The sequence below is a fragment of the Haliaeetus leucocephalus genome, unplaced genomic scaffold (genome assembly GCF_000737465.1).
Source record: "Haliaeetus leucocephalus isolate CR32 unplaced genomic scaffold, Haliaeetus_leucocephalus-4.0 Scaffold229, whole genome shotgun sequence".
NCBI classification, from domain to species: Eukaryota; Metazoa; Chordata; class Aves; order Accipitriformes; family Accipitridae; genus Haliaeetus; species Haliaeetus leucocephalus.
In genome coordinates this window covers 5,937,510-5,947,114 of record NW_010972665.1, presented here as the reverse complement: position 1 = coordinate 5,947,114, position 9,605 = coordinate 5,937,510, and the positions used below count along the sequence as shown (strand labels likewise).

Sequence of the window (9,605 nt, the reverse complement as noted above, 5' to 3'; positions counted from 1 at the left end):
CTACCCAAGACTGACAGCCACAGGACCACAGAGGGCTAGGGCCAGCCATCCAGCGTGCCGAGGTCCCGCAACCCTTGCTGTGGCATACTGGGTGCCACAACTGCCTCCTAACATTAGCTCGGGGATACTTAGTACAAGCTGTAGCTGTGTATTGTCAGGATAGGAACACTGCTGCAGTGCTGCAGGGTGCAAGATGTATACTGGAATAGAGCTCTGTGCCTTTTCTTTTTAAATAACGGGAAGCGGGGCGGGGAGAAAAAAGAAAGTAAAAACAGGAAGAACAGCACCCCAGAAAAATTCGCTTTGAGGAAGATACTTTATAGAAGAAAACTTTAAGAGATTGACCAGTTTAGTTTGTCAAAACTTTAATAAGACTCACATTCCACTGCTGTAAGCACCCAAGCAGCAAAGACTTTCTTCTGGCAGACAAAAGTATGCAGAGGACTGGTATCTGGAAACCAAAGCCAGCCCCATGGAGACACTGCAACCCGTGCTACTAATCAAAGGGATTCTGCAGGTCTTACATATGTATCTTCTAGTCAAAACTGTGAGCCTTGATGGAAAATATTGCCTTTTACATTTCCAAAGTTAGGGCAAAACTGTGCCTGTAAAAGCCACAGCCATACGTAATACATCATAATAACATGCATAATACTATTACTTATTTAAGGCTTAACACAGTTCTGAGAAAATGGACTGCTTTGTGGCAAAGCACCTTCCATTGGGCTTTCCAGTCTACAAATACCGCTGACACTACAGGCAGATGCTAAATTCTTAAGGTCATCTCTGATAACACAGCAAGGAAGGAGCTTTTCCTCAATTGTCCAGCAAAAAGCTGGAACTACCAACTTTTCGGAAAGGAAATCAGATATTTAAAAAATAAACACCCAGTAAATTTACACTTTCCCCATTATCTCTGAAAATTAATAGAATAAATCAGACAAGAGTCTCAAAACCTGAACCATTATCCATACACCAGATATTTTAGATTCACGAGCGAGAGGCAAAGCATGGCACCATTACCCCATCTCTCGCTGGCTGTACCTCTGAACAACAGCATGGCTTCTGAATACCACTAGATCAGACACATCGCAAAGTGGACAGAATAGAATAGCCCGAGTAAACACAACAGGTTTCAGCTCCTCACACTCCTGCTTTCAAGTAAGTGTGCAAAGTCATATTTAAGAAAGGAACAGACTTTTTTTGTGGCCAAACTGTTTTTAATTATTTTCGTATAGAAATTAAGATAACAACAACAAAAAAATCATTATTCTATCAAACTGAAATAAGCCAAACAAGCACAAATTAGTATTTAAAAAAATCCTACAAAGAAACATGAAACAGCTAGAGTGGAAAGAATAAAAAGCTTTTCAATTCCATTTTCTGCAAAATTACACTCTGAATACTACCTCATACACACAAGAATGCAGCCCTCAGTGGAAAAAAAAATCCAGTGCAAAATAGTTTTAAACCCACATATTATCAGAATGCAATGGAAGTAAATTCACATTTGAAGACAGCCATCACATTTTATTTTTCTCTTCAGTAACAAGATTATTGCACAAAACCAGTCAAGTGCTTTTTTCCCCATGCATTACTACTTTACAGCTTTAGTGATTCTGAAAGTGATGTTGTGAGGTTCCAACATTTGTTACTGCTCAAGCACTCCACATAAAACATACTAGTTTATACAAACGAAATGTGTTTATCTGATCAGCTGAATTCTTTCCTTCTCGTACATCAACCCCAACAATAACGATTCTGCTGCACCAATTAGGCCTTGCGATTTCGTGGTGACCGATTTTGACTTCTGCTGATGATGTACGAGAAGAAATCATAATCCAAGTAATACCCAAGGTGGGCTGACTTCGCAGGACCAACAGGACAAAAAAGCAATGAAACCTGTTTCTCACTCAAGAAAGCTTACTATACTCTGATTATATTCTCAAAGTGCAAAAATAGGCTATCTTTTGAGAACTGTGCTGTATTCCTCACAGAACCAGGTCTCAGAGCAGAACTGCACTTCGAGTAAGTTCACAGTTGCGTAATAAAAAAAGTCCCATGATCTTCTGGCTAATTTGTGGTCTTATTGCCCAGGTAGAGCTCTAGTAGTAGGCTAATTCAACCTAAAGCAATTTACTTAACCCAAAAGTCAAATTGCTCCATTGAAGCAAGGTAAGGTAGAGTTCAGTTTAAAACAGTGGTCTGAGACTACAAAAAAAGAAAAGATTAAAACAGAATTAATTTAAAAAAACCCTACAACCACACATTAATTTTACTGGATAGACTTAAATTGAGACACAGAAAGAAGATGTCTGACAGTCATGTTGCAGACAGCCTTGAGAGCACTAGTTAGCATTATTTTTTCAAAATGATGAGATGAACAACAGAACAGGCGTTCATTAGCACCAAAGGAAACAAGGTATTTCTCAATTTGTATGTAACCCCCCAGGTACAGAACACTTAGTTGTCAACTCCACCACCGATTCTAACACCTGGAACACCCAAATACTAAGAACAGTATCAACACTGCAGTCGGATATGCTGAGTGACTGCACTACTTCTTTCAAAACGCAATGGGACTCCAGCAAATCAGTGTGACTACCACGGTAGCTCAGTTAAAACATGTTTCAATTATTGTTTTGTGCTTTTAATCAATATTATTCAATGTAAGAATAAAAGTTGGACCAAGTTAAATAGAAACTATGGTTCCATAGGTGCTATTCATGGGATCAGAAACGTTTGGGGTTTTTTATGATTCACTTTTCACAGCATCGAAGTTGTCCTGAATGGTAGGGCAAAAGGCTAGGACAGCTGACCACAGTCAGTAATGACAATCTTTTTGGAGGTCTTTCCACTCTTGGAACCAAAGCTCTCAATTTTTTTCACGACATCCATTCCTTCCTTTACATGCCCAAAAACAACATGTTTTCCATCTAGCCTGTAAAACAAATAAACAAGGGCAGTTTTACTTAAAACAACATAAAGACTGAACCAAACTAAGCTCAGTGAAAGGATGTCTAGCAGATCTTCATAGCTCTCACCTGCTGATCAACTCTATGGCAAACGCACAACTCCTCTACAAGTGACATGAAATACTTTTAGCTCTGGACCTTAGAAGCATTATGAGGGATAGCAGCTTTGTTACCCTCACAGCCCTTCTTCCCCCAGGTAGCACAAAACAATTTATTTTCCACTGTGAGTCAAGTAATTTGGAAATTAGAAAGAAAAACAAAACCCCTAAACCAAAACAAACAAACAAACCCCCATCAACCCACAAACAACAACAAAAAACCCCCTAAGAAAATCTCAAACCCTCTGAATCCAGGCATCTATTCATCAGGTTAATATGCAGGGCTGAGAACCTACCACTCGGTTTTTGCAGTGCAAATGAAGAACTGAGATCCATTTGTATTGGGTCCTGCATTGGCCATTGAAAGAACACCTAGAACAACAACACCAGCAGCAGCTTATTAGATTGGTTTAACAAGCATGCAGCGGAGAAGACAATTTTCCTCCGCACATTTAGACTAAAGATGGACAGACAGAAGATGTGATGGTCTCACTTTGTCTCCAAATGATTTCTAATGCCAACTTCTTGTCTTTTGACTATTCCCTCAGGCCCAGCCTCCCTTCTTTCCACAGCAAGAATGTTAGTAATGTAATTAGTTGTACACGTCCTGAATGTGATTAACATCAGGTAACCTCTACTGCGGTTCAACAGCAGCAGGAGTCTCCTGTGATGAGGAAGTAACAACCCAAGAAAGAGACTACAGAATTCAATTAGATTTTCTTATGTATGGCTTTTCCTTTATTTTTTCTTGATTTAATTTGAGCTTAAAAGGACGTGCCTGTGTAAGTAAATAAGAAATCCCAGATTGCTTTGTTTCACTTCTGTAGTAATCATCTAAGTGAAAATTCAAGTCTATGACTTACAAAAGAGAAAAATAAAAGCAGTAATTTCACCTTTGTAGAATTCTAAGTAAAATACAAAAAAGCCCAACACTTTATTTTGCACAGTCCCTTTTATAGGAAGGGCAAGAGTGGCAATGTCACCCGTTACAGGCTGACTTATATTTGTACAGCAGTCTACACAAATAAGCACATGCCAGGGACAATACATCGTTAAACTTCCTTGATATTTCTGTAACTACCAAGTGCCCCACACATCTAAAAAACCTTACTTTTTAAAAATACATGTTCATAAACAATGCTTCATTACAGTCATCAGAAGGTAGAAAGAATATGTTTATTTACCAGGTCCTACATGCTTAAGTGTGAAATTTTCATCTGGAAATCTACTGCCATAGATGGATTTTCCACCAGTTCCATTATGATTTGTAAAGTCACCACCCTAAAACAGAAATGGCTGTTAACTTCACTAGCACACAGGCATTATTTTACATCAGAAGTGATGCTATTGAAAATATACTCACTCTAACTTAAAAGTAATAAAATCAGCAAATTTTCTTCAAGTTAAGAATGAGTATGGTCACATGAGGATTTAAAACCATGCAACTAGATGAAGACACAATAAAGCTAAAAGTAAATTTCTGCTCCAGATATTGCTGATATTCTCCAACTGACATCCGTAACTCCAACAATGCCCTTCCTAAGTTACCAGCCCTGCTCCCAAACGTGATGCAACAAATAGCAGTAGTTTTAAGAAACACCTCAAAGACCTCAAAACAAAATCACCCAAATTCATTACCACAGGCAAGATCTGAGAACTCTTCTTTTCTCCCTCTCTTTCTTCCAACAGGTATAAATACTGGTCAGGATCTCCATTATTACTATTTGCTGTTTCTAGGTTTTGCTGTTTAAGTGTTACACCTGAGCTATTTTAAACTTTCCTCAGCTACATGCTGTTTGCTGGGACAGATGTGACCACCTGTCTTACGTTAGACACACAAAACCCAACAAACAAAAAAACCAGCCGCAGCAACTCCCAGAGTTGGCTACTACACACTGCTTCCAGCAATCTGCCATCTCCTCTCCTGGAAGCAACACCACCCACACCAACAAAGAACTCGTACCTAACAAGTATTTCATGTGATGTTCATCTTTCCATTTTCACCTTGAGCAATCTATTACAGGTGGTGTTACAGCTACTCCTACGCACTCCCAGAAGTATGTTCTCCATGCTGCATGCCATGCAGAGGCATCTGAATTGCCAAGTCCTGGGTATAATGACCTCCAATTAGGCTATACCAATTGCCTGAATCATCGTAACACTGCATCTCAACAAGTGGAAAGGCCTCTACTGTTTCCTCTCTCTCCTTAAATATTTGAAACCTATGACAGTATTTCCACTTTGGTAACGACTAACAAGTAATTCCTAAACATTAATTCATCATCTCACCATACCATGGCGTCAACCACCTAGTATCCTCATTTTGGGGATTTTTTTTGGACAAAACGGGGAGGCAAGGAGAAGACTTACACAGAACTTCACAAATTAGTGGTAGAACTGAGTGTAGGATTTCTATTTTTCTTATATTTATGTACTTCTGATCCGACCAAGACTTCAAAACTTTATCCCTTTGTCAGTATCACAAAAAACCTTAGTTTGCATTTCAAAGGCAAGAAAATAGGTCCTTTACAGCACACTTGTCCCGCAAGAAGAGGGAACCATTACAGTCATCAGTTAATAAATAAAGCACAGTTATTATAACCTTAATATCCAATTTTTTACAGAGCCATTCTACGATGCAATCTTGTTGAAACGTAGCTTCTTTTAAGGGAAGAGAGGACCACCAGGAATCATACAATCCAGTGCACTACAACAGCTGAAATCCTGCTCATCTGCCAAGCAGAGTAGAAAAAAAGGCTCTCAAAAAGGCTTTTTCCGTTTGTTTTTGTTTGTTGTCGTTCTTGCTGCTGCTGTTTAAGTAAACATTACTAACATGCATGGACTTTAATTCAGAATTTTGAAAGATTCATCCTTTAAATCAAAACAACATCCATTTCAGGTGCATCATCCCAAAATCTACCCCAATGTACCCTTTTGGTTCCCTCCTCCCCTCCCTATTAGGGAGATGTTCAGAAAAAAAAGAAAATTTTTTTTTGTAAAAACCACATTATGAACAGATTATTCTACTAGGAATAAAGAAGGACACATTGTTTTCTTGGCTCACTTGGAACACAAGGTTGATTGTCATTCTACTCACAAATGCTTCTCCCAAGCAATTTTACCAAATACGCCCCACACTAAAGTACACTGCTACACAAAAGCAGAAAGCCTTAAACCAGTTTAAGACAGTCTACACATAATTTACATTTATTTGTACAAAAGATGTGCTAAGCAATAGCCATAGCACAAACACCAGCAATGCAAGTCACACTGTCACTTCTTTATTCTGTAGTTAGCAAAGGTTAGAGCAGAGCCACTTAAAATGTTACTACTAGTCTAACTGGTTCTAAAAATATATTACTAACATACAGATAAATTTAATAGCAAAAGTAAAAAAAGAAACATTACCTGGCACATAAATGAAGGAATCACTCTGTGAAAAGTGGATCCTTTATACCCAAATCCTTTTTCACCAGTACAAAGAGCTCTAAAGTTTTCTGTGAAAAGAAAGCATAAAGTATTATGTTGCCATACGTGATACATAATATAAACACGACTAGATTAACTCTGTCTTAAGTTTATACACTTCAAAAATTTTATAGTATCTTTAAGGTATTATCAACTTATTAGCTGTTTCCATGCTTTAAAAAACCTCTGTTATAAAGCTAAGGAAACAAAGCTTGTTTAGCCTCAGAACAGGGTACAAACACAACCCTTTTCAATCTCATCTCCCTTTTATTTTGCTGTTATACCTTAAGTCCAACCCCCCAGCCTCCCCAAACCCACCACTCTGGAGTCAAAGATTTCATTTTCTGACTTTTACGCCTTTTGTTCTCTATAGTAATTGGGAACATGATGCTTTTAAAAAAAAGAAAAGATATTCATCTAGTGGAAACCAAAAGACAAGTACAAGTTTTTCAGAACCACTACATAAACAGATGAGGAAGGAAGCACATGATAAAACACAAAAACCTTGTAACATGAATCCACTGATCAGCTAGTGACAAGGAAAACAAAACCCTATATGCTCTTTGGAAACTCTTAAGAGACACCATCCCTTCGGTTTATCCTTTCCCATTTGCTTTGGGATTTGATTTTAATGCAAACGAATATGTTTTTTAAACATATTTATTCACCACTGATAACCAAACATATGGACTGTACTGTCTTGGCACAAATTACAAAATGAAACTATTTGGAATGACAACAAATTATAACTCCTTGCTAGCACTGTTCTGACAAAGTTCTTACCGTTTTTCTCTATTTAACAAATGGGGATGGAACACGGAAATAGTTTCCAAAAGGTAACAAAGTGTTCTTGTTCCTGAAAATCACAATCTAAGCCTTAAATATTTAAGTAAGAAATTCTGGAGATGCTGCCTTACCTGCCGTCTTTGGAACCACGTCAGCTTTCAGCTGTGAAAGAAAAATAAACAAATTAGGAAGTCAGCTTTTTCCATACACAAGAAAAACTTCTACATGGGAGGCTGGTACAACTGAATGCTCTTCCCAAGACGATGAGCTATCTGAAATCACGAGCCACCCAAAATTCCAAGAACACCTTAAGACTTTCCAAGCATTTGGCTAGTAATTAAAAATATCCCCTCAATGCAACTTTTGGCAAATTAATAAAGAGCAACTTGACCAGTGCCTAATGATTTCATTGATCAACACAATAATTTAGCAGTAACAGAGAAGAATCTTTATGATGGACCTCAAGGATCAAATCCAGTTTGGATATAACTGGAGAGATCAAAGTCTCCCTAGCACAGAGCCATCCGCTGAAATCTGCAGAAAAGGCAAAAGAAAAAGAAGAGCAGAAACTGTACATCAGAATTGACTCATGATGTTACATACACATTTTTTACCAACAAAAATTTCTGATTTTGATTGGTATGCATCTTTTTACTAATCTTAAAAATGTATGGTATTATAATTGCCTAGAAAAAGTGACATAAACCCAGCCAAACCCAAGTTTTATCTAGTCACTCATCCCAACAGTGGCCAGCAGCAGACACCTAGAAACAGCATGGCTGTGGCAAGAAGTTAACGCTCCTTCCCTAGGATGCTCTCCTCAGATGCCTATAACTTGCAGCTGAATCTAACCACAACTTAGCCAAAGATTCAAGGCGATGCTGCAACACATTCAGCTATTTTGTAAACTGGGCACAATAAAAATCTTTAATGTGGAAATTAAATGCTGCCAAAAGAAATATAGTAACATTAATGCTATTTTTATAATACCATCCAACTATTCACTAAATCTCACCGACGGAATAAGGAATTTGCACAGCACTATTTTTACAACAACTCCTTCGAGATGCTACTACCTCCTGAGAACATGAGAGCTGGTAGTGTCCAATTAATTTAGATGCTGACACTTTGAATGAATTGGGCTCTAGCCTCCAGGGAAACCCTTTTAGAGAGAATCCTTACGAACTACATTTAAAAAAAAAACAAACCATCGATACAGACCCAATGTGGGTGCTGGAGGCAGAAGGCCACACTGAATTCCCTCAGTAGGCAGCAATTCGTAAGAGCAGCATTCCCTCTCCAGCGCAATGTTCTGGAGCTCCTTCCTTCCCGTACACAACACATTTATTCAGAGGCATGTGCCCGGCCCTAAGGATACGTCGTATGCCACAATTAAAGTCTCAGCACTTATCATGCTTTTCGTAAGAGCAGCGCATACCACAGTTTTCCTGTTCAGGCCTTCTTTAAACAGCAGTTATTTCAGAGACCGAATTTTTAATGGTAAAGCTGGTTGCGAGCTGGCTGTTGAGCTAGCTGCCAGTTCAAACAGAGCTGTGCAAACCTTTCAATGCACACGAAGCTGGAAGCTCAAAGAGGCAGCACCTCAGAAAACCAAAGACGAAGAATCAAACAATAAGCACCCGGGGGGGGAGGAAAAAAAAAAGAAGGACAAAACAGGAGGAAGCTGGAAGAGCGGCTGAAGACCCCTGCGGGCGCGCTGCCCCAGGAGCACGCCAAGCCCTGGGCAGCCAGGCGAGGGTCCCACCGCCCGCGGACAGCGCCGGACCCCCGGAGCCGCGCTGGGGCTGCGGGCACTTTCTCGCTGCTGGAACCGTGCTTGTTCCTCTCGAGCGAGCGGTACGCTTCAGTAGTTAAGTTTACTCTCGTTTAGTATTTCAGCTTTCCTAGCGCCGGTCAAAGTTGTCTCCCGCTGAGGCTCCCTGCCACAGTACGGCCCGACCTCCACCTCAGGGGCCGCAGCCACCCGCCAGCACCAAGCCCCACAGACCCGTCCCCAGGGAGGACGGCTTTGGTTACCGACTGCTGACACAGGCCGGCGGCAATTACCGCCGCAAACGGAAGACGGGTGCCCACTCCGGCCCTCTCCCGACCCCCGCTCGCCTCCACCCGGGAGGGAGCCACCTCACCGCCCTCTCGCCCAGCGAGCAGAGCCCCGAGGGCGGCCCGGCAGCGGCTCCGGCAGCCCGGCGAGGGCCGCCATCCCCCGGGCCCCTCTCACGCCCACACCGGGGGCGGCCGTGCCTCCGCCGCGGCCCCG

General features: G+C 40.6%; 1 protein-coding gene across 1 annotated transcript; it reads right to left on the bottom strand.

The window, feature by feature from the left end:
• Positions 1 to 1,322: 1,322 nt before the first annotated feature.
• On the bottom strand, positions 1,323 to 9,548 carry PPIF (peptidylprolyl isomerase F). Its single transcript, XM_010567922.1, has 6 exons — positions 9,475 to 9,548; positions 7,459 to 7,520; positions 6,482 to 6,570; positions 4,258 to 4,354; positions 3,370 to 3,445; positions 1,323 to 2,941 (listed from the first exon to the last, which is right to left on the bottom strand). Exons 1-6 carry the CDS (start codon positions 9,546 to 9,548, stop codon positions 2,806 to 2,808), a joined length of 534 nt encoding a protein of 177 aa, XP_010566224.1. The 3' UTR covers positions 1,323 to 2,805.
• Between the last annotated feature and the right edge of the window lie 57 nt (positions 9,549 to 9,605).

Bases quoted from the DNA above. Each gene is read 5' to 3' on its own strand.
- PPIF (XM_010567922.1), bottom strand. From the start codon at position 9,548: ATGGCGGCCCTCGCCGGGCTGCCGGAGCCGCTGCCGGGCCGCCCTCGG. The intron at 7,521-9,474 runs GTGAGGTGGCTC...TGGAAAAAGCTG, and splicing joins GCTCGCTGGGCGAGAGGGCG to ACTTCCTAATTTGTTTATTT. The intron at 2,942-3,369 runs GTAGGTTCTCAG...TTTGTTTTACAG, and splicing joins TGCACTGCAAAAACCGAGTG to GCTAGATGGAAAACATGTTG.